This window comes from Electrophorus electricus, chromosome 19, assembly GCF_013358815.1.
Source record: "Electrophorus electricus isolate fEleEle1 chromosome 19, fEleEle1.pri, whole genome shotgun sequence".
Taxonomy (NCBI): Eukaryota; Metazoa; Chordata; class Actinopteri; order Gymnotiformes; family Gymnotidae; genus Electrophorus; species Electrophorus electricus.
Window position 1 is genome coordinate 13,637,056 of NC_049553.1, and position 25,511 is coordinate 13,662,566.

At 45.6% G+C, this 25,511-nt stretch overlaps 1 protein-coding gene across 11 annotated transcripts in view; it reads left to right on the forward strand.

Moving 5' to 3' along the window:
• Positions 1-25,511, forward strand: part of LOC113589092 (adhesion G protein-coupled receptor L2-like) — a 94,070-nt gene that overhangs the window by 40,027 nt on the left and 28,532 nt on the right. For 5 of the 11 annotated variants that reach the window (XM_035536570.1, XM_035536574.1, XM_027028565.2 and 2 more), the window contains exons 4-10: positions 4,429-4,538; positions 6,884-6,898; positions 8,285-9,085; positions 20,187-20,474; positions 20,875-20,978; positions 21,353-21,538; positions 23,245-23,283. In XM_035536570.1, coding sequence (XP_035392463.1) covers positions 4,429-4,538; positions 6,884-6,898; positions 8,285-9,085; positions 20,187-20,474; positions 20,875-20,978; positions 21,353-21,538; positions 23,245-23,283 — 1,543 coding nt within the window. The remainder of the gene's footprint in view (positions 1-4,428; positions 4,539-6,883; positions 6,899-8,284; positions 9,086-20,186; positions 20,475-20,874; positions 20,979-21,352; positions 21,539-23,244; positions 23,284-25,511) is intronic. The other 6 variants (XM_035536572.1, XM_035536575.1, XM_035536571.1 and 3 more) reach the window with 3 other exon arrangements.

Below are 25,511 nucleotides of genomic sequence, written 5' to 3' on the forward strand. Positions count from 1 at the left end.
AAGCATTTGATAACCAGAAAGGTCTGGGGAGTTGGGGGTTACAGCAGCAATAGTATTACACTCTAAGATGTGCCTTAAATTAACACTACTTCATTTTTCAACCTAATTTCTGTCTGTCGCATCTGTAGCCTGTGGTTGATTACCATGGACAATCATTTAAATGCGTTTCCCTGTACTTGGAAAAGAACAGAAAAACCCATTGATTTGAAACATGCTTATAGTGGAACCCTAAGAGCAAGTGTTGCACAGCCTTCTCTACAACTTCCCTCAGGCTGTCATTAGAAATGAATTCTTAAAAAACGACAAGGAGTGTTTCACATTTTTTCTAGACCAAAATTATTGTCTAAGTGACCATATGCTACAAATGCTGTAGATTTGTAGAAATTAGCTTGAAATGGTGACATTTTCCAGGACTGAACCTGGGCAGAATCAGTCCTGCGCCGAGAATGTCTTCATTATGCTCATTCCCCTCTGGTGTCCAGAAATTCTTGTGCTTCATTCTGAGGCCATTTTTGGCTGGCATTCCCAATGTCAGGGTTCAAAGTCAGAACACCGGCTGCATGGTGTTCATTCAAACGGTCTCCAAAGAGTACCTGCATGCAGAATGTCAGCCAATGCATGCCAACAACTGAATATAACCAACAGAACCGAGCTTGTCGTCGGGCAGCGTCTCATCTCACTGAGTGTTGCCTGCCTTTGCCTTGTCATTGGAGACTGGAAGGAAATGTAAGCATTGACACAAACATATTAATACCTATATTTTTCACTTTTTGATTTTGGAACAGTAGGTCCTCTGCTTTGTCAGGCTTTCTCCTCTGTTCTATCATTCCCATCAGAATAACTTGAAGTTTTGGCCTTGGGCAAAGGATAATGAAATTTCTCTTAATTAATATTTTCAGTATGGGGCTCTTGGGTAGCCCAAAGCTACAGCTGTCTCACAACTGCCAGTCTGTACGTGAGAGAGCATGGTACAGATTACCATGGTCCTTTAGATGATGTGTTGTATGATGCAAGGCACAGGCAATTTTTTTAAAGGGCAGGAGAAGTGACACGTTGTTAATTAGAGGTTATGTTAAGATTTAAGATCCAAACAGTTCCTGCCAAACGCAAAACAAGTGAAGGCGTTTGGAGAAAAGTCATTTAAGCAGATATGCTGGAGAAGGCAGAGCTGAAACGTGGTCCTGCCCACCGGGCCGCAAGTTACCACAGGAAGACTGAGATGATCCCAGTCCTCGACCCAGGGCTTTTCACACGATAGACATTGTTTCAAAATTCGTTTGGCAGAAGGGATAAAAAAATTGTTTTGTTGAAATGTTTATGGAATCGTTTAAAAAGCCTACTGTCATTTATCTTCTGTTCACCATTAATCCTCGGAAGAGTACATTATTTTTCCTAATTGGAATGTAATTTAAAGTTTTATTTATGATATAATAATTACATTCAGTCATATTTAATATTCTGAGGACAGTTCTAGAATGCAGAATGTCTTGAAAGGATTAATGTTTCCATCTGAGAAGTATTGTCAGACATTAGTTTATTTGTGTCTGTTTTTAGTAATATATTGCAACAGTTAAAATGTGAGCTTCATCCTGAAAACACATTTGAACCATTAAAATGCCTAAATATGTCATTTTAAAAGTGTAAAAATTCTAATATTATCATCCAAAACAGTTCCTTTATGCAGTTTTGCGACATTATATTTGTAAGACCTGAGAAATACAATAACATTTTTTTCCCTTATCACTGCCCCAGAAAACACGCGAGTAAAATAGTTCCAACTGTGCTAGTCTTACCCAACATATTTTCTTATCCAGACTGTCCTGGCTTAAATATTCATAAATGGCCAGAAGTAGTGTGTGTGTATGTGAGTGTGCGCGCATGTGTGCTTTTGTAAATTCTTGTGAGAATTCTGCTGTTGGGATAAATATTATTATAATTTTTTTTTAATCCAAGGAAGTGACATTGAGATTAAAATCTATTTTAAAAGTGAGTCCTTTCCAGTTCAGCTCACAATGACGTACAACAATTACACCTATATAACACCCATCAGCATCACTTATCAGTTAATAACAAATATAACCACATAAAGAGCAAAAAAAAAGACACAACCTTTTAAAATAATTGTAAAATTTTAATTAAAGAAATTAATTAATCGAATTAGTATCAAATGTTTCTGCAGTTCATTCCAAGTTAATGAAGCACTATAAGTAACAGGCACCTTACAAAATTTAGGTCGCACTACTGGAATGTCAATTATAACAAAACTAGTAGAATGTAAAAAAATACTAAAACTTAGATGTTAATTAAAATCTAGACAAATATAAAGGAGGGTGACCAATAATAGCTGTGTTGGTGAATTACTCTGAATACAGACCCAATCACTCAATTGTCTAGGGCAAACAACAGGATACCATCAGTGCAGCAGTTTGGTTCAGAAATACGATCCCTGTCCTTTAAAGTGTCCTTTTGCTGCCTTTTTACAAGTTCTCGGAGGAAAATGACTTTCTGCTCAACCTTCTGAAATATTTAGAGCTGTTTTGATTGTCAAGAGGCCTTTTTTTCTTTCTGTCTTCTTTTTAGGAGAATATCTGCCATGTTTGCTTTCACTGGGTCATCAAACCTTCTGCACACAGAAGCCTTGATAGAAGTTTGGCCAATTTCATCATTTATTTACTTAGATTTATTCTGTCATTTACTCACATACACATTTGCATGCTCATACACACAAGCCCAAAAAACCCCAAAACCCCACACGCTTGTACACACGTGCATACACGGGATGACGCACAGACACACATGCAGTCTTGTGGAACTTTTTTTTGTAGTACTGTAGCTAAATAATGTTATGCCTACATCTAATCCTAACTCTAACCTTAACCTTTGGTTTTCAATTAAATTGTACTGCTAATAAGAGATTATTCATATAATGTTTTAGAATCTTTACTATATTATTTCCATTCCATTTCAAAATCTTATTTTTATATTACATAAATTAAAAATATATATTTTTACAATGGTGATAAATGATAAATAAAATAATGTACTACTACTAAGATTTAACATTTTAACTGCAAAGTAAAAATGTAAAAAAAAAAAAAAAGTGTTGGCCAGCCTTAAAAAAATCTGAATTCAATCTAGATTAAAAAAAAAAGAGATCTTGCTTTCTAAATGTTCTCTGAAATCTCATTCCGGATTTTAAGAGCTATATAAGAAAAACATCTTTTAACAACTGAGTTGCGAGTGAGCCTCAGGATTAGCAGTAAATCTGTCTCATCTGAGAGACGTGGTCAGGACGGCCTCTAGTACTTCATCAGCAAGGTCTGGTGGAACTAGAACAACTAGAAGAGTTTGAACAGTATAAGAAAGTTTATTCTGTTTAAAAAATGTTCTTATAGGGAACCACATGTTTCCACAGTGTCAATAATGCCATGTTTTCTGTGATTATGGGAACATTAGGTCCCCACAAAAAACTAAACACACACACACACATACACACACACACGCACACACTGTCTCTCTCTCTCTCTCTCTCTCTCTCTCTCTCTCTCTCTCTCTCTCTCTCTCTCTTGCGCTCTATCTCTCTTTCACACACTTTTACCCATATTTTAATTCATGAAGATGTCAACTTCATAGTCAAGGTCACTGCAAACTGTAAAGGAGGGAACTCTCCCAGAAGTCGCACACAAGCGCACAAATTATTCCTGTTCGAAATACTTAAGGTGATTTATTCCACTGAGAGAACCAACAGATGAATGCCTGATGAGTCGCCGTCTCGAGAGCCACAGCTGAATTTTTAGAGTTCATGTACTAACAGTCACTTGGCCTCATTGTCAATCAGTGTCTCTTCACTTAAGCTATTAAAGACTCCCAATGGAGCCACAGTCTTACTTGCATCACCAAAAAAAAAAGATATAGAGATCCATTTTGATCTGACAGTTCTTTGTGACAACAGGTTAAATGTGAAAATGTCCCAGGTTATTTTAACTGGAGTTGAATTTGCCCCTGAGCTCCTGGCTAAAATCACAAGTTTCATTTAGCTGCTTCCAAGATGGCGTTTCAGAAGCTGCTTCGTTGGGTGCCTGGGAAAAGGAAGGAGCAAGTGACAACATTCTGTAGACTTTCTTCCTTGGATATTTTACATTGCAATTCTTACAGGCACCTTTATGATTTACTTTCAAATGTTTCGCTCAGTTTTTCATCCTCTTTTCCTTTCACTTTCCTTTCCACACGTTTAATTTGACACCGACGTGTCCTTGGCTTTGCTTCATACCCGTTTGATGAATTCCTGTTTCAGCTGTTCTTCAAACTCTGGTGTCCCAGGTCTCCCGCTGATGAGGTGCTTTCATACTGTATGATACCTGAGTGACCCATGAAGGCAGCTTGGGCAAGTATTAACCCTTCAGGTTCTAATCCCTGCCTGTTTTTCAGGTGTAACAACCGGACGCAGTGCATTGTCGTGACTGGCTCGGAGGTCTTCCCAGATCCTTGTCCTGGGACTTACAAGTACCTTGAGGTCCAGTATGAGTGTGTCCCATACAGTAAGTAGCTCCTCACTGTCTTCTGATGCCACAAACCACAATGATTTAGCATATGTCATGATCTGTTTCCCATAGCTTATAGTAGTAAAGTGAACTCTGAAGTGAAAGGCATTATGAAATCAAAACATGAAATATGATGGATCTGATATTTTAATTTGCAAAGGTGAATTTAGAAAATTCTGTGATTTTTAAAAATGTATCAAGTGTGCACTGAATAACTTTAAAGCTGCCACGCGCTTCTTCAGAGTACGGCTAAAGACATCTACTTTAAAATAAACATCCCGACACTCTGCTTTGTCATTAGTTGGCCACATCAAGCACTGATATCTGACTGCTCTGGCTCTCACGTGCACCGTATCCCACACGCCTACTTGGCAGTACCGGACGAGTGTGGGGGCATACGCGAACGATGGACACCCCGCCCCTTCCCATCTGGCCAACGGTTTAAGCAGATCCCTTGAACTTCAGTTTTTGGAAATAAAAAAAAATTACGATGCAGTCCACCTGAAAACAGCATTTTGGTTTCTAAGCAACTGATGTTCAGGAGGTTATGGAAGTCCCACTGGAGCCTGTTCTGTGGAATCACAGTGCTAGTTTTAGTGCATCTTAGCATAGTTTGAAAAGCATGTGGCCATTAATAACATGTTTAAATGTGCCATCTGTGATGGATGATGTTAAGGGTGTGTTAAATGTATAGTATGCATATGTTAAATGTATAGTATAGGAGAATGTGCTCCTAGAACTAAGCTACCCGTTACTCTGCAAGCTTCTGAGAAGCCATCGACAATAGTTGTGCTAGAAATGCAAAAAAAAAAAATCAATTAATTACCTTCAAAATAAAATAAATATTACCTGTTATTATTATTAACTTGATGACAACCGTCATCTGTATTATTTTCCCTGATTCATCAAAACATGTATTCTACATAAATGAGTCGACTGTTTCACCCTGATATTCATTAGCGTCATGTTGCCATAAGAAAACAAACCAGTGACTCTCTAATTGACTCTCTAATTAAAACTGGACAGAATGTTATAAGGAGTTGTGATCAAGCTGTCTTGCTACTGAGTGGAAACAAGAACATAAAAAAATGATTTTGGAAAATCGCTAAGCAACCACAAATTCAGGAAGTGTTGCGAAACTGGTAGCCTAGTTGTTTTTAATCCAGCTCATCCCCATAACTGTTAATTAGATTTTCCTTTCAATTAGTATCAGTAATTGCTGGATCTGCTGTGCACTAGAGTGTCTTTGATTTAGAATGGTTCCATGTCTGCAGCTTTTCTTCCCAAAGGTTGTATCTGCCGAATCCAAAACATGGAGTCCACTGAATCATCCGGGCGTTGATCTCTTCTCCAGACACGCTCTTTTCCACTCGCGCTTGGCTCTTTAAGTTCTCCGCTTTTCCAAAGCAGGCACCGCAGCACTGGGGCATCTGGTGTGCTGCGTAGTGCTGGGGAAGAGGTTATGGGAGAGCTTTTATTTATGGCTGCGGTCATCAGCTATACCTTCAGTTCGATCGATTTTTGTTGAGAAAGAACATTTTTCCTTTCAGAAAAGTTGTCAAAAAGATATTTATTATATAGGAGCTGTCAAGGTTATCCGTGAGCTAAAATGTCTGCTTTTCTCTTTGGCATGTCCTGCCTCGAATGTTTCTGAAAAGTGTTTGACAGTTCATGTGGAGTAGAGGTTTGGCCTCAGAACCTACTGGGAAGATCAGCTGTGCACTCTTGGGTTGTTTACGTGCTCTTCTCACAGCCGAATGGGAGAAGTAATTCCACATGTGAATTTTGCTATTGTCCTGCAGTCAGCATTACAAAGAAAGTGACCCACCTAATCAAACCAGCCTTTTTATTCTCCCCCTTCTGATTCTTGTCTCTTTCTGTCTCTAATGATGAACTCTTTCCTTGTTATTAGGAACAAACAGATGTAGAAACATCAGTGGTCATTTCGTAACGGGTTCCCAACCCTCCCAACTTTTTGCAAGGAAAATGGGTAGTTTGTAACAATGTTTTGTGCTGTTAAACCTTTACAGAATGGGGACAGCGACTTTTTAACATCGGGTTAACATTTATTTACTCAGTTATTTATTGCTGTATGTATTTATTTATCTCTCTATGTTTGTGAGCTTCTGCTTTTCCTCACAAAAACCCATTTGGAGTCAGAGCTGTGCGCGGGGCTGGGAACCACGGCTGGGAACACGCGGATGCGCTTTGCTAATACGCGAGCCCGCCCTACAGCCACTGGCTCGCTGTGTGTGTGTAGCTGTAGTTCTTGTTTATGCCTCATGCTAACCCTTCTCTTCCTTCACGCTCTTCCCACCTTTTTCTTTTCCACGGCCCAATAGAAGTGGAGCAAAAAGGTAAATGACTGCACTGGTTATCGGCCCTTAGCTCCTTGTTGTGTGTTGTATGGTCCCCGATCCCACCACCTCCCCCCGCCCCTGCCCCGCCCCTGCTCCGCCCCTGCTCCGCCCCTTCCTCCGCCCCCCCCCCCCCCCCCCCCCCCCCCCAGCCCCACCTCCTCTTACCCCCACATGATACCCAGACCTCACGATCTCTGCCTCAGTGACTCAAAATGAAATTATACTGAGTGCTGTTTGGACAATAAAGCCCATTGTAATCAACGTCGTCACATCATTTTTTCGTAGATATGCTTTCGTCTGGGCCTGATCAGACAGAAGACTCTGGGAGACCCTAAAATTGCACAAAATCTATCCTTTTTTTTTCTTTAATTGAGACTTTAATACAGAAGAAATTTTCACTGTGAATAATTGATCTAAGACAAATCCCGGCCTGTCTATTTGGCGTGTTCCAACTGCCTGCCGTGATCCACCTTTTGATCACATGGTTAGTGATGAGAGAGGCCTTTGACTTTAGCCATTTGCATGCGATATGCTTTCCACCACAGTGTGCACATATGTTGTGTTAATGGTTCAAGGCCCAGAGATGGACGCAGTTTATCTTTGGAAGGCCTCCCTCACCCATTATCCTTATAAACGTGGCGTCAGTCAAGTCGCTTCTCTCTGTCTCTCGCTGTCTGTCATCCTATCTGTCCCGAGCAGCATTGGCATCTTGCCCCACGCCCTGATTCTGCCCCTCCCTTTATCGTGCCACTGCGTGCCATGTGTGTCGTCTGTTCTCTCCTCAGACATGATTCATGTATGTGTGTGTTTTATTTTCAAAGGTATGGCTTTTGCACTACTGGTAGAATCCCAAAGCCCCAGAAACCCGATGCCAAGCAGGGCTGGCATTAGAAAGAAGTAGGGAGAGAGCCTGAACTCAGTGTGCGTCGTCTGCGAGCGTCGTCTCTCTCGTCTCCTTTCGTTTGCAGGGCTTCTTTTGCGGTTTGCTCGGTTCCTTTCCCGTTTTCAGTTGACACGTGTGTTAAGACATCTCAGGGAGAAAGGCCATAAAAAAACCCCAACAACCCACAGAGCTGGCCATATCATAGCCACCCCTGCTTAACCTGTGCAGTTTCCTTCTCACTATGCACGGCGCACACGACAAATTCACACGAGATTGGGATCTATTTAACACACACACATACACACACACACACACACACACACACACACACAAACGTATGTAGACGTATGTACTCAAGCACGCAATGCACACATGTACACATGCACACACACAGACACAAACACCTTGGAGTCTAAGAATACCTGTAGAGAAAATCGATACAGAGTTGAGGGATATTTGCATGTCTAACTCTGTGTCTCACTCTTCTGGTTTCGTTTCAGTTTTCATTTGCCCGGGGACTCTGAAAGCAGTGGGGGAGCCTGCCTTTGTGTTCGAGGCAGAACAGCAAGCAGGAGCCTGGTGCAAAGACCCCCTGCAGGCTGGCGACAAGATCTATTTCATGCCCTGGACTCCATACCGCACGGACACGCTCATAGAGTACAGCTCGCTGGACGACTTTCGCAGCGGCCGCCAGACCACCACTTACAAGCTGCCCCACCGCGTGGATGGCACGGGCTTCGTGGCCTACGATGGCGCCATCTTCTTCAACAAGGAGCGCACGCGCAACATCGTCAAGTTCGATCTGCGCACACGCATCAAGAGCGGCGAGGCCATCGTGGCCAACGCCAACTACCACGACACGTCTCCCTACCGCTGGGGCGGCAAGACAGACATCGACCTGGCCGTGGACGAGCGTGGCCTGTGGGTCATCTATGCCACCGAACAGAACAACGGGCGCATCGTGCTGAGCCAGCTCAACCCGTACACGCTGCGCTTCGAGGCCACGTGGGACACGATGTATGACAAGCGTTCAGCTTCCAACGCCTTCATGGTGTGCGGCATGCTGCACGTGGTGCGCTCCACCTACGAGGAGAACGAGAGGGAGTCCAGCAAGAGCCAGATCGACTACGTCTACAACACGCGCCTGGGCCAAGGCGAGCCCGCCGACATCCTCTTCCCCAACCAGTACCAGTACCTCGCCGCGGTGGAATACAACCCCCGTGACAACCAGCTCTACGTATGGAATAATTTCTACATCCTGCGGTACGACCTGGAGTTTGGGCCGCCGGATCCCGACGAAGGTAAGGCTCATTACGGCGCCATTGTTTGGGCTGGCGAAGGGCTGTGCTGCTTCGCCGCGTCTGACGGTGGGAGAGGGAGCGTGCGCTGATTACGCCTGAGTCCTCGATGTCATAGACGGCTGAGCTTTAATTTAGAAGAGTGATGCGAGCGCGATACGGACGAGAGAGGCTGTCAGTCCCCCTCTCCTATGTCGGACGCACTCTTGTAAACAACAATGACAGACGCTGGAGATATAAGATGTGGGCTGATTTCCATCACAGCGAGGAGAGGCAGGCTCAGCGGAAGACCGTGCGGCCTGATTATCGCCACGGCGACAGCCCGAAAGCTCGATGCCACTGCTAGAGAGGTTCCGACCTCATCAAGCGCCTAGTCTCGGGGCTCCACGCGCATCTATTTCCAGCATGGCTCTGTTAACCTTCCCTCTACTCTCATGTGGCGAAATATGCGTCTGCTATCTTGTTCAAATGTGTGAGAAGCCTAGCGATGACCCCCTCACCCACCCACACACACACACACACACACACACACACACACACACACACACACACACATGCACTTTATAAATTGCGGTGCCAGTCACCATGCCTACCTCATCACCTGGTCAGCAAGCACATTTTGAAAGCGATTCGGACAATCCCCTAAAGTCATTTGGCTCGTACGAACGCCAGGCTCGAGCAGGCTTTGAAAATCGCCATGTCAAGGCGACTGCGAGCTGAAGAAGACCACAATTACCCAGAGCTGTTTGGTCAGATGGGCAGGATTTGAAATTCACCTCTTAAGAGGTGAGAGGAGCTCAATGTGTCACCTGACAGCCCTCCTCCGTCAGGAGGAATAACGGGCATAATTACACACCTCTCCTTCTCCTTCCAGTGGTTAAGCTCGCCGTCTGTCTCCACGAAGTGCGGCGTCTGCCGTGCCCCGGGGTCACCGCCGCGAACTTTCCATGCATATATGCCAGTGCTACTCAGATTACGGCACTGCGCACGGGCAAAGCTTATGTCTTGCAAACACCTTATTCCCTCAGTGCATGTCAGATCACTCTTTGACAGAGACTATAAAGCACTCCTCTAAGTCGCTCTGGACAAGGTTGTCTGCCACATTCTGTAAATGTAAAAGTAAATAAGTGGAGCTCAACTACCACAGACTTGGGCCTTTAAATATTTTCACTGCTGCAGTTGTGGCTGGGGTAAATCAAAGTAATAGTTAAAAAAACATTGAGTGTGAGAATCATGTTTACGCTAAATTGCAGCCTTTCGCTGTTGGTTTTTCCGTGTGCCTGGTGCACAGTCTTCCCTAGCACCCCCGACATCATTTTCCAGCACGTGTGAGGCTCTGGTTCAGGTGTGGCGGAATCCTCCTCTCTCTTGATGATGTCACATGCCGATCTACTGGGTGGCCTGGTGCTGTTGCTTTGTAATCCACTAGGGCATCACACGACGGAAATGGCAAACTGTGCAAACAGCACGTGCTGTTTTAGTGAAAATGGGGGGAAAATACATAGTTGGAGAACATAGAGAGATCTAACAAAGAATGCTCGCGTCATAGATAATAGTAGAAATGAAATGGTAGGTGAAATAAAAATGTTTTTCTGGAAGTTCTTGTGTATGTAAATTAAATATTCTTGTAAAGCATTTTTTGTATGAGTCAGTAATGAACACACACGCAGAGGCAAGAGTTTCCTGCTCGCAGTTCTACCTTTGTGTTGCCTTTAAATGAAATTTCCATCTTTGTAATATATAGGACACGTTATATATTTTCCATCCGTATACATCTGTCAGACAATTTATTTAATTTTCACTCTTGGAGAGGGTTCGACTTCACATACATTTAATTTGTTACCTCCATAGCCACATACATTTCTTTCAGTCAAATGACACATAGTACTTTTATAAAATCCCACAGCTGGCAAACAACTAGGCTGCCATTTGAAAACTGCCCTAAATGGGAATATTAAGTTATGCTGTCCTAACAAGGGCACTGTTTTTTACGATTGTGGCTGTATGTGAAATACTATGTTCAAGCAGGCCTAGTCATCTTCTGTGTTTTGCTTCTTCTTTGGGGCTTACCGAGGTCTAGTCTCGTCGCGGCCTCTGACAAGCTACAATTAAGTAGATCTAGACCCTAGAATTTTAATGGGTCCACCATGCGTGAGGCGGGATGCGTGCAAACAAGCCACTCTCACTCTGATGCTTGCATGTATGTAAATGTGATTAACAACACAATTATCATAATTACTATCCGCGGGTGATCACAGCAGCGTGACAAAGAACAGTCGAGACAACACAGCATTTCCAGTGATGATCTTAAAATATTAACATATTTCTATTTTTTTTCTTTTTTAAAATACCCCCCCCCCCCCCCCCCCCCCCCCCATCGCTAACATCTCGAGCAGTCTTTCCGAGACCACCCTGTATGGCGATAATTTAACGGGTACCGGCGTGTTAACCGAGCGCTCGGCGAGACGTCTGACGGGGCTGAGTGACGCGCACGCAACCTTCGGCTCGGTGGACTGCTTCGTTTGCATCTGCTATTCTGAAACAAGGGCCTGAACTGGAACGCGCGCTCCACGAGCTTCCCACAGGGAATAGGACTAATAAAAGAGACTCCAATTTAAAGCATCCCGGCTTCGTAGCAAGTTGGCTAAGCAATTACAAGGAGGGCACAACGGAGTCGTTTGTCAGTGTATAAGTGGAATTAATTGCTTAATGTTTACAAGGTTGCGATGGTTTGCACCTCTAGCCACTTAGCTATAAATGTTATGTTTTATTGCCGCTCTCAATATAGAATGTAATAAAATGACTTGTTCTGAAAGGGAATCTAATTGTGCTGAGATAATTTTCCTTTCCCTGAAAATTAAAAGCATTTAATACATTGTGGAAACTGACAGTCGTCCATTAGGATTCACTAAGCTAAAGTTTATGGTTCCGCGCCACACCGGCTGTCACTCATTCGGCACGCGCAGTGATGCACGGGCCGAGGCAGGGTAGGCGCATGATATATTGGAATGTCCCTTCTGTATACTCTCATGAATTTATGAATACCCATTAGGCCGGCTGCAATAATGTTGACCCAAATATTGCTGAACGTGGCAATATAAGATGCAATATGGCCATTGTTATAAATTGAGTATTGTTTTTAATGAAATTACCGGGCTTGACTTGGTGTTGCTGCTTGCTTTATTAAACTACAACTCGTTAATTCATGTGCTGTTTTTAATATTCGGGAAATGAGACATCTTCAGTATTCAACCAGGAAGTTGAACTGTGGTCATATTATGACATGAAGCCTTTGCCATATTATTTTGGGTCCCATGTACCATTTAATGCCTATGAGTGGATGTGTAGTAAATACTAGTGATGTTGATCAGTTAAAGCAAGGTGCTGGTCTACACTTGCACCCTGTACCAGTAGACTCAAACTAACGCAAGTCCTAAGAGATATGGGCTGGGATTGGTGTCATTGTTAAAATAGAGCTGTACAAAGTCCTTCTCTGATATATCCTGTTGTTTGAGGGTGAGCGCTTATATAGAATGGTTTGTGAGTAATATATGCTGAACACACGCACACACACACACACGCACACACACACACACACACACACACACACACACACACACCTTTTTATACATGTAATGATTTAGGGGTGACACTGAAGTTGCTCTTCAAAGCAGCTTGCTAATGAATCATATGCGAGAAGAATGCATCTTAGGCTATGTCCCAGTGTGCCGGTGAATACCATCTCTGGAGCTCACGGCAAGTGTGGGCCACTTGTAGCTCTCCCGATAAACGCTTAGGATGGGGAGGGTGTTAAAGCTGGCATGGAACCAGAGCCATGTCTTAATACACATATCTCTCGATACTGGCTAAACAAAGACGTTGCAGTGTAGTGTAATGTACTGTAGGAGTTCTCTTTAACCAGTGCAGCAGTTTGAGAGTTTGATTCGGAGACCTGGATCTTATTTCACCGTGATACACACTGATACATGCATTACTGGATTACGAGTGGTCTACTGTAGATTCTTTCAGTTCCTGTACACCACGAACCATGATAATTACCTAATCCATTTCTTCCCAACAACACAGTCTTCTGCCCCTCAGGTTATGTTGTTGCACTGGAGTCCACAGCATTGCATTACTAGAGAATTTACACACCTTACAAACCATTCGCAAGATTATTTCTTCAGAAATAAATAAATAAACACTCATGTCGTATCATATCGTTGCAGTTTCAGTCAATAATCTGGGCATTTTCAGCTGTGGAAGCCTAGTGAAAAGGCACAGAAAGCAAACTAGTGCTTCAAGAAAACATCCATTACGGTTAATCTGGTTCGCTGTAGCCTTTGTTTTGTCCATTTCTGTTTGCGGTGCTGCCGAATTGCACAGACAGTAATAAAAGCATGGCACCTGAGCACCTAAAAAAGTCACGGCAAGTTCTCTGAAGGGATTCTTCCGCAGAAGAGAACGTTGATAAAGCAGGTAGCTAAGTGCCAGCAAATGACAAACCTCACAGTGACACTTAAAGGGGATTGTGTGGAACACAGGGACACAGAGTCCTACCTTGGCCCAAGGAATTAAAAAGCTATAATTACAAGAGCCAATCATTTCCAGGAACATTATCAAATGAATAAGGGTCGTATGGGGAAAAATGAATTTGCCTCTGAGGTATATTGATCTCAGAGCTAAAAAGTGAAATCACAAAATTAATTAATTTTATTGCTAAGGAGGGGCCTTATAGAGATGTTAAAAGATTCAGTCACCGACTGACATCTTGCGACATCCTGCCTTGTTTGCTTAATCGCTGAGCTGAACTACAGAACGAGGACCGTGCTGGGGAAGGCGTGCTAACAAAGCGTGTTTCAGTACATGTCACTCATGCATTCAGAGCCATTAGCGAGCCCCATAAGCAGGTTGGCCGAAGGTCAAAATGTGCAGCCCTGGGGGGGCGGGAAATCCTCGTGAGGGAGGAGCCGCAGGTCTGTTGCCGTGGCGTCGGAGCAGGAGCGGCATTTGGAGTGGGAATGAAAGATTCAGGGGAAACAGCGGTCAGAACACAGCATGAACAGAGGCTGAATTGGGAATTACGCTTATTGTGTCCCTTCAGCTTTCATCTTCTTTTGAAGTAAGCCGGTCTGTTGGCCTTCGGTCTCTGTGTCTCAGCCTGTCTCACTGCCTCAGCCTGTCTCTGTGTCTCAGCCTGTCTCGCTGCCTCAGCCTGTCTCTGTGTCTCAGCCTGTCTCTGTGTTTCAACCTGTCTCACTGCCTCAGCCTGTCTCTGTGTCTCAGCCTGTCTCGCTGCCTCAGCCTGTCTCTGTGTCTCAGCCTGTCTCGCTGTCTCAGCCTCTCTCGCTGCCTCAGCCTGTCTCTGTGTCTCAGCCTGTCTCGCTGCCTTAGCCTGTCTCGCTGTCTCAGCCTCTCTCACTGCCTCAGCCTGTCTCTGTGTCTCAGCCTGTCTCTGTGTTTCAACCTGTCTCACTGCCTCAGCCTGTCTCTGTGTCTCAGCCTGTCTCGCTGCCTCAGCCTGTCTCGCTGTCTCAGCCTCTCTCGCTGCCTCAGCCTGTCTCTATGTTTCAACCTGTCTCACTGTCTCAGCCTATCTTGCTGCCTCAGCCTGTCTCTGTGTCTCCGCCTCTCTAGCTACCTCAGCCTGTCTCTGTGTCTCAGCCTCTCTAGCTGCCTCAGCCTGTCTCTGTGTCTCAGCCTGTCTCACTGTCTCTGGGCTGTGCCGAGGCTGAGTGTCACTGCCATGGTTAATAAGCGTTTTGGCTCTCTGCAGTCACTGGCCCTTGTAAATGAGGGTTTTCCAAACACCGACTGGCACCGGTCCTGCGGGTTTGTATCTGCCCGGGTCTTTTAAGAGCCTGTGATAGGGGCATACAAGGCTAATGGTACACATTTGGTGCTTGTACGAGTCCCTTACACCTGTGGGGCTGAAGTACTGATTACACAGTAGCACTGGGTGATACAAACAGCAATTTGTATCTGGGTTACTTGACAAAATAGTCATTTTCACATTGTAACCGGTCAAAACAAAGACTCTAAATGGTTGTTGGTGTTAAGGATTTTTGTGAGATTCCCCCTCCAATCCCCCACACAAAACAAACCCCTAAAAAATATAAAAATGAACAACTTTGTTGTGTAGTAGTCAAACACTTAATGAGCAGCATTAATAAATAAGGTATAAACGACTAAGGGCAACGAGAAGTGATTTTCACTCTATAATGATCTTTTACGAGGTAAACAGCAATAGAAGCTGTGCAGCTGCTACTCATTTGCTTTCGTTTAACATCCTGTAGTAACGACTGTGGAAGGTAAATCAACAAAAACAATTCCAGTGCAGTCACAACGGTGTCTGGACCAGAGCCTCAAGCCACTGGTGTTTTAATGGGTTTCGTATTGGTATTTCGGTCATCAGTATTTTAGTGGGTACAGTTAAAGCTAGAGCATTATTAATTATTTTAGATATTGTAGAATTCATGAATGCATGCTTACAAATGCCTAGATTACACATTAGTGCATGTGAAGTATTCTTAGATTGCATATGTAGAATTAAAAAGGAGTATTTTTGTATTGTTTAAATTGTCTTGCGTAAATTTTCGGTATCTGTCAGTTAAACGAACATCTGCCTTCTCCGCTGACATGGTTCATACTGGCCTAGAAATAGTTCTGCTTAGCTGACTGAAATTTCCATGGTTGTCTTGGGTTGAAAAAAAGCAAAATCCATCCTTGACATCACAAGAGATTTATGTGAACACAAATTAAAAGGCTGATTTTTAAGTGGAAATCCCCCTTAACAGTTGGACCTCATGTTCTTTGCGCTGGAAGTCTGGACCCTTGAATGATAGCAGAATTATTCCAGACACAGTAGAGTTAGCAGGGTGTTGAGTGAAGGTGCTGAGTGAAACACCGATCCCAAAAAAAAAAACCCCACACCCTCCTCACACCTCCTCACCTCCCTTCCTGTGTTGTGGCATCAGCTACTGTTGCGCTAGGGGCTGTTCACGACGAAAGGTGTGTGTGGCAGGTGTGGATGCAGAGCAGGCGTCTGTCACAGCATGGTGGCATGCTTCTGAACGGGGGTAGGCCCAGCGATGGGCACAGCAGGCAGAGATAGGCAGCGGCAGGAGTGAAACGAGTGCTATGTGAGAACCCGCCAGTTCAAATGTCTAGATGAAAGGCACATCTGTCTCAATCACGGTCTGATTTAGGCTCAGGATGTAGGAGGAAACGGTCATAAATGACTCAGTTACTGGGTCACATGATCGATAGCAGGGGTGAGGAGTGCCTGATAAATTGTCCCCCAAGGGCTGTTTACTCACCACAGCAGACCAAGACATGTTTAGATGTGCTGATGACACATATTTACTTAGCACATGCTATATATGTTTTATTGGCAGTCCTTATGGCATTTATTTTTGGCCTTGAAAAAACAAGGCAATAAAATATAATACAGCCTTCCATGCTGCATTTTCTGTATTATTATTATTATTATTATTATTATTATTATAAGAGAACAAAGATATCATTTTTTCTGTTGTGTAAAAAATGTACTATAATCCAGGAGCATAAGTCCTATTATAATCTTGAATTAAACCTGGAACCTGAAATCCATCATAAGTGAATATTTAGCTGCAGCATGTTGTTGTGGTTAATGTCCCTTTCCGTGGGCTGCTTCACTAGAGTAATCTGGGTCACGTGATTCTGGAGGTTCAAGCCTGGTAGCTATCTACCAAAGCTGTGCAGAGCAAGCCGGCTCTGCCGCGCTGCCACATTTGGGAAACCTTTCAAATATGACAGTTTCTGTTTTCGTGCTCGTTTTGAGGTCACCTACTTTTAGAACAATCCAGTCCCAGCTCAGTCCGTGAACTGTGGCATCGCTCGGTTCATCCTGATTAACCATGTGCTTGCTCATCTCCCTTACCGTCCTGCTCTCTTGCTTGCCGTCTCCGAGTGTAATAACTCACCGTGTTATCTTCCTTGTTATGTCCAGCCATCTGGAACGTGGCATGGTAGGAACTTTGGACAAACAATGTGTGCAAGAGAGGTTCACTTATCACGTTGATCTTGAAGCGTGCTCTTTTGGCTGTGTGAAAAAAGCACACGTGGACCTGGGAGCGTGAGCGAAAAACTCAGCCAGCTTCCATACAGTTGAACACCTATGGTGTGTGGGCATGTGTGTGTGTGTGTGTGAGAGAGAGAGAGAGAAAGAGAGAGAGAGAAAGAAAGAGAGAGCGAAATAATATTTTAGACATTTCTGTAGATGTAGGTGATCGGCGCTTCTATCTCCTGAACATACCTTCACCCTTCCTGCTCCTGCGCTCTCCCTTCCACTCCTCGATAAGAGTCCCCTGTTGCTGAGGGCAACCCTGCACTGGACCGCGTGCCCAGTGTCCTTGGTTTGCGGCGCTCCCATGGAGAGTGACTTTGCTGGTCCTCGAAATGACAGCTAATGGGGTCTCGTTTTCATGGCCAGCGCTGCTGGACGACGCCCCGCAACTCCTCCCTCTGCCCGCCTGTGAAACTGCTGAAAAGAAAACCATGGGGCCGTGTGGCTGGGCGTCATCACGTGTGGCCCGTTTACCGCAGCCTGTGGAAGGCCACTTAGGTATACGCGAGGAGAGACGGTTTGAGTCACGCCGAGCCGACGTGTGGCTTTGGTGCGCTTGGTTTGGATAGGCTGACGAGCTCTAACAGGTGGAGTGATGGGTCGTTCAGTATATTGTTTGCAGGCAAACCTTCCTTCTGTGGTACCTTCTGCTCTCCTAGGAGAAGTGGACTTTGCTGTCGCGTTCACAAGGTGGTGATCAATCAGGCGTTTGCTTTAAATTTATATTATAAGGCTGTAAAAGTCTTCAACCTAAGCTTGAAGTGCACCACCATGTGTCGGTGTCCTGGGAATGACTATCTACTCCGACAGGAACGGGAATCTTCTGTGGGTGGAGCCATGCCAGGTAACCATTAAAAGATTTTTTAAGGTCAGAAAGGCCATAATGCAGTCTGTTCCCTTTCCCCAGCACTAAAGCCAGAGCTGGTTGTTTTCATTAAGAATTCATATGGATATTTTGATGAATGACAGCTGTCAGTAGCCAATGAGGAAACAGGAAGGCGGTTGTCATATCTTTATGATTTGCGGCACAGCTGGGATGGAGCACTGGGTTTAGTACTATACAGAAAACATGAATGCATTCAGCATATCATTTGATAACTACTGCCCTGGATCGATGTCATGATTCAGTGTGTGTGTGTGTGTGTGTGTGTGTGTGTGTGCGTCTGTGGTTTTCTTATACTTTTTTGCAGACATGTAGTAGGAGCTGACAGCTGTAGCCTAAAGCTTGTATTTATGCTTGCATTTTCTAGTGTCATGGTGTCATGTCTGACTTTATATATGTGGTATTGTTCTGGTCTAGAGGTAGCTTTACATGCTACATTTAGTGGTTCCCAGGACAGGTTCCTATTGGGAAATTAGAAGTGTCAAATCCTGCAATGTGGGAGCCCTCATTGATTTTGCCGAGTGCACGCTCCAGGAAGGCGGAATAGTAAAGTGACAGGCCCTCCCGTGCTAAGAACTTACACGTTTGTGGTTTTCGAGCACTAGGAAAAAAAACCCACACACAGTAGGGAGAACGGGGAGGAGATTGAGCTAGGGAATTAAATAGTGAATAAATGAATGAATGATTGAAGGAGTGAGTGAGTGAGTGAGTGAGTAACGGACTAAATGAATGAGTGAACGAGTGGATGCTTATCTTGTTGTGTTGCACTAATGACGGGTCTCATCAGTGCGGTGTGGTGATGTGCCATGGAGAAACAGAGCAGCCCGGTGGGATCAGCTTGTCTCTCTGCAGCTCATCAACCCTCTCAGGTTCCTCTGCTCTGGCCAAGCTGTGGGGCGCTGCAGGCGAATGGCGACGGACGTTGTGCAGTGACTAGGGGCAGGTAATGAACTGCATATTTTGCCGGAACGAAGAAACAAAAGAAAAGATGTTCCAGATTGAATGCTTGGAGGTCAGCCCGGCATGCGTGCTCTCTCAGAGGAAATGGGGAGCTGTGGTTGATGATGGGTTGCCAGATATGCGATTTTCCCTCCTCCTCCCCTCGTTCCACCAGCCTGGGTGCAGTGAGTTCTCCGTTGAGCCAGCACTCACTGTGCTCCCGTCAGCGTGGTCCATGGGATGAAGTGGCTGCAATCAGACAGCCCACAAACACATTCACACTTTTTTTTTTGGCATTTTTCTACAAGTGTGAGGCAACCCGGAGCCGTTACCGTCTCTGATATAACTGTTCTCTCACACGCGAGAGGAGACAAAAGTATGCTGATGCCCAACTGAAACTATTTCCTTTCTTTTCTGTTTTTGAGGTGAGATGTGTTTGATGTTGTGTGTATATGCGTGTGTGTGTGTATGTGTGAGTGTGTGTGTTTGCATGGATATGTGTGTGTTTGTGTGTGTGTGTGTTTGTATGTGTGCATGCCTGTGTGTGTGTGTGCGTCTGTGCATGTGTGTGTGTGTGTGTGTGTGTGTGTGTGTGTGTGTGTGTGTGATGTGAAAAATAATCCAAACACAATCAGGAATTCTCTTAAATATGTCACAGTGAGCAGCGTCAAAACTTCTTATCTCGGCTAGGACTTTCCCATGGCTTCTGCTTTTCTGGCCTCCTCAGAATTCCCTTATCAATGAATCATACCAGGAAGACACAGGCAGTGGGGGTAGAAGGAAAACAAGAAAAAGAGAAAAGAGGAATGCCCAAAAAACAAAGGAGAGACAGGCTCGGTTTTTTCTCCCCACTGACACTGACCCTGCTCCTGCTCCTGTGGTAGACCGAAACTCCAGTCCGCTTTGAAACTTTCGCTAGCAGCACCTGACCGGACAAATTATCATAAAAGGTTCATTTGTCATCATCAGAGAATGAGACACGTCACTTTATGCGCTAAATGTTTGGTGTTGAAAATTAGCAGGGACGTTAGCATAATATTCTACCTGTCTGTGTGTCATTCAAAAGCTTTGATGTTTTCTTAAGATTAAGCAATGATGTGGCAATGTATCTGGACATATAGATCACATTCAGTTAAGCCCACATGCTAACAGCCAACGCTCTCGACCCCCTACAGTGTCGTCCGTCGCAAATGAGGTCACGTCGACAGCGTTCTCCCGGAGGAGCACGACGGCGGTCAGCAGCACCACCAACAGCGGCCCCCACCGTGGTCAGGCCAACGCGACGGCCACGCTGGGGCCCCTGGACCCTGTGCTGGAGCAGCCAGGAAGGCCCCACCCCACCAGCAACCATCTTACGCCCTCGAGCAGGCGCTTCTGCGAGAGCACGGGCATTCGCGACATCGTCTGGCCCCAGACGCACAGGGGCATGACCGTGGAGAGGCCGTGTCCGAAAGGGACCAGAGGTGGGTGCTAGTGTGTGTGTGTAGGTGTGTGAGTGTGCGGTATGTGTGCACTTGAGTGTAAAATGTAATTTATAGAAAGTACAATTTTGTGTTAAATGTACTAACTCAAATGTCACATGGGACCACTCTGGGCTTAAAAACAGGAATTTATTTAACAATGGAAATGATGCTGTGGATCTGTGAACGGTAGTGTGGGGATTTGTATGTTGTTGCGACAGCTTGCCTGTGGATTAGACAGGCTTCCGCCAGCACACACCGTCCTCTGTTTTCCTTACATGTTTGGGGAAGGCTTCCAGAGAAGGGTTTATCCTTGGCGTAGAAGCCACGGGGTTGAGGGCGGCTTTGGGCAGGGCTGGGGTTCCGGCGGCCTGGCTTCACTTCCTCCTTTCTTCGTGCGCAGGCATGGCTTCCTACCACTGTTCGGCCCAGAGCGGCACCTGGAGCACGAAGGGCCCGGACCTCAGCAACTGCACCTCCCACTGGGTCACACAGGTAGCGCAAAAGGTCGGTGGCTAACGTTTACGTTTCTAAACACCTTTCTAAACATATATGCATACTTAAATATGTTTGTATTTTTAAATGTGTTTTTGATGATATTTTGTAATGTAGGCTTATTGACTGCATTTGCAGCAGTTTTTGATGTTGCTTTTGATGTCGTCAATAACTACTTGTTAAATTAAAAAAGCCGTTTGTCTGACTGCAACAAGTATGAGTTTACGCCATTATCTGTTACACTCCAAAGATTTACTTAGTGACCTAAATTTGTGTCGCAGAGTTTATCAACACGGCTTCCTTCTTCACTGTTCAAGCTCCCGTGTTCAACCCAAACGTGTAATTTTCTTCCCCGTAATCACATATTTGCTTCTAAAATGGGTCAGATCCGGAGCGGAGAGAACGCGGCGAACCTTGCCAACGAGTTGGCGCGCCACACACAGGGCACCGTGTTTGCCGGCGATGTCAGTTCCTCTGTGCGGCTCATGGAGCAGCTGGTGGACATCCTGGACGCCCAGCTTCAGGAACTCCGTCCCAGCGAGAAGGACTCGCCGGGACGCAGCTTCATTAAGGTAGGACGCGCCTGCTCTGGGTCCGTGCGAGTTTCGGAGAGCGGAGTTTGGGGTGTTCCGGTTCACGGATGGCAGGCCCTAATGTACCACATTTCTTTGAGATTTCCAGTGTGAATGCTGAAAGGTCCAGCGTTTATTTTTCTCGCGTGGTGTTTAGGCAAGACTGGCCCCTTTTTGCTACACATTAGTAGATTCTGTTTCCAGCAGCTTTTCTGGAACCCCTGAGCCCTGTGCAATTTGGAATTTGTGGATTTCCTGATCCCAATTGCCCCTGTAATTCCCAAAGCTTATTTTCCTGCCACTGTGGAATTCCTGAAACATTCTACCAGTGTTGTGGAATGCCTGCACGGTGACTCAGCCAAGTCTATCTGGCAGAATCCCTTTCCTTGTCTCTCTGTCTTCCTTTCTGTCTTCCTTTCTGTCTCTAGTCAGTGGAGAAGCCTCTCCTCCCTGCTTTTCTGTCAGTAGAAGAGCAGACCCTGGTTCCAAGGCTTCTTCACCCCTCAACCCTCCTCCAACACACACACACACACACACACACACACACAAATCTGTTACAGCTCACCTCCCCTGTAATTACAGGGTCGGCACATCCGACTCACCTGGTGCCTCGGATGTAAAAGCCGCCGCTAATGGTTAGCAAGCATCTAAAAAAAGCAGAGAAAAGGAGCCGGGCCTCTCAGGAGCTTAATTGCCCAGGCGCACGCGGCTAGGCAGGGCTGCGCTGGGGCGGGGGCTATTTTTTCACCGGAGAGGCTTGGCTGGAAGGTCCACGGGGGGCTGCTGCTCTCTGGCGTGAAGGACGGTGGCCTGGCAGAGCGCAGGTGAGGCGACGGGACCCGTCGTGCCCGCAGGCTATCTGCATAGCTGCTGCCTCACTGCCCACGGTGCTGCTTTAGCGAAAGAAATAAAGCGGGTGGTGAGCAGAGAAAGAAGACCAGTTTGCAGAGTGAAATTTTCTCTCTCCGTCTTTTTACCGCGCCCCTACAGGATTGGCTTGCAGTGAACCTATTAGTCCGAGAATGTCCTGACTTACAAAATCTATAGAAAAAGGGGCGGAAAGGAAAAACAGGACAGAGAAAGAGGGCAGGAGGGAGAGATGGAAGGGGCGCTTTGTTTTGATGGAACGACTATCACGGAGCACGAAACGATCATATCGCCAGATAGCACAATTATCCTGACCGTCAAATACAAATGACCTCCCCTAGCTCAGTGTATTGAGTTTAATGGATTTTCCGGCTTCATTTGATTGCACGGTCCAGTTCTTGCATCTCCATTTTTTTCGTACTTTCTCGTTCTCTGTTCCTGCAGGCCTGGTGTTTTGGTCTTGTAAGCTAGTTATGTATTCAAAAGACACTTTTAATTGAATCAGGGGCAGCAGGGTTGCTCTGCGGTGCCTTGCCGCGCCACGCTCTCACGTGGCTCGAGACCACCTCTCTGACGCACGCTCTGATTACATCCTCCAAATGCTTGATTTCGCACGAGAATGCGGTACCTTGATGTTCTTTGGATGATGCAGACACTGGTTTCATAGGCTCTTATGTTTTCTAACTATCTCTCTTTCTCTGTGTTTGTCGGTGTGTGTGAGGGGTTTTGTGTGTGTGTGTGTGTGTGCGTGCACTTGTATCTCATTCTTGATCTTTACTCTTGGTGTGTGTGTGTGTGTGTGTGTGTGTGTGTGTGTATGATTCTTTCCCCTAAAAAAGCGCCAAAAGCGAGAAAAGACATGCAGGGCCTATATGAAGGTATCTACACAGTACATCCAGCTTCCTGCTACCAGCCTTGCTGCATGTGACTTTTGTGTCTGACTGTCTGTCCGTCTGCGTGTCCGTCTGCGTGTCCGTCTGCGTGTCTGTCTGTGTGGCTGCGGGACATTCTTGGCTGGAATCTGACTCATTCTTTAGGAGTTTGTTAGCGTCTCTGCCTTTGTCTGCCTAGCTGCTGGTTTTTTTGTGTTTGTTTGTTTGTTTTTTACATTTGTTTGTTTTTTTATTGTTGTTGTTTTTGTTTTTAACACTTGCTTCTTGTTCTCCCTCCTGCTTGCTTTTTGCCTCTCTCTCTGTCTCTCTCTCCACTCCCTGTCTGCTCTTCTTTTCCTTTCATCTCTTAGCCCTCCCCTTTATGCTTTTGCTCTCTCCTCCCCACTCCTACTCTCTCGCTCCTTCTTTAGCACCCTCTCCCTTCTTCACACTCTCTCTCTCTCCCCCCTCTCTCCCTCTCTCTCTCCCATCCTCTCTCTATCTCCCTCCATCATCCTCTCTCTCCCTCTCTCTCTCCCTCTCTCCCCCTCTCTCTCCCTCTCTCTCTCACTCACTCTTCCACTCTCTCTCTCTCTCTCTCTCTCGCTCTCCCTCCCTCTCACTCGCTCCCTCCCTCATCCTCTCTCCCTCATCCTCTCTCTCCCTCTTTCTCTCTCCCTCTCCCTCCCTCTCTCTCTCTCCCTCCCTCTCTCTCTCTCTCCCTCTGTTTAGCTCCTCTCCCAGCCTCCCACACTCTTCCTGTCTCTTGTGCCTCCTGATTTTCTCTGTCTCCCTGCTGTCTTCTTTGCTCAGCTGTTTCTCTCTTTCTTCCCCTGCCTTGTTCTCTCTGTCTCGCCATCTGTCTCCTTCTGCTCCCGCTCCTCAACCCCTCGTTCTCCCCTTCTCCTTTGTCTCTCCCTCCTTGCACCTCCTCTCCTCTCTGGCCCTCCTCAGCACTTCAGTGTTGTACGAGTAATTGCCTCCTCAGAGCTGTAATTGCGCCATCCCCGTCTGCCAATAGCACGATCAAAGTCACCCTCTTTAACTCGCACCATTTCCTGCTCCCTTCTTTCTGCTGGCTTCCAGGAGCCGTGCGCCATTGTTTGAAGCGCCCATTTTCCTCGTTAGAGTATTTATATTCGCTTGATGCAGTCCTCTCGTCCTTCACGCGATTGTTGCTCCTCTGCTGGTTTTTGATTTTATTCACTAAGAGGATCTGCGCTAGCACCAGCGTGCGCTGTGGTACAGTCCCACCCCGGTGCCGTGCGAGACTTTCTGACTGCGATTTATGTGACAAAGTGATGCCCCGCCCACCCCCTTCTGTCTGCCAAGAGAAATAGGCCAGCGTTTGGCTATCTTGTGCCAGCTTCTCCAAACGTGTGCTGTGATCTCCCTGGCTTGAAGACCCTCTCCATTAAATTGCTGTTTCAGTGTTGACAAACTACGCTCAAATGAGGAATTCCTGAAGAGCCCGCTTCTCGAGGCAGGAAGCTGTGTGTTTGGGCCGGTTTTCCAGAGGCCACCCAGCCATGGCTTATAGAAGGCCCACTCTGTCTGTTGACATCACGGTTCCTGGAGATGGAGCTTGTGCGCTGAAAGGTTTGGGGAGTTGTAATAATTTGGGCTGGTTTGGGTGCAGTGGCCCGAGGCCCTGTAATCAACAGCACTCACCTGGGTGAGTGGGCACCTGAGAGAAACAGGATGAGGTTGGCCAGCTAGTGAATCAGCTTTGGCCAAAAATAAATAAATAAAATTCCATGGCCGATTTTGTGTGCAAAGTTAATGCTTTTTGCTGTTTTGCTGCTTGATGCAAAAACTCCCTGGCTAGTTGAAACCATGTATATTCCAGTTAATTTAACATTGTGCTAATGGTAGGAAAGTGCAAGTGTGAGTTTCACACTTCTGCTATTAGTTGACATGCTGTACTAAGGGCATTTTCTGATTTAAGGTATCAAACTGCACATGAGGCTTCTGGATACAGCAGCACCTATTAGTATTTCCTGTGCTTTAGGGTGATTAGCTGAATGGCTCCATTATAGCCTGAAAAACCACTTAAACTAGGAAGGTTAGTGGCCTGAGGGTCACCTGCCTAATGCAGGTCAGTTTTCTGACAGTGAAAAAAAGGTAAAACGTTACCGCGGTCCGTGTCTACTGTCGTTCTGCCTGCCACGACCTGTCGACTCGTGCGCACCTCAATGCCGTTCTGTCTGTAGTGACTCCTTGACATGAGACCG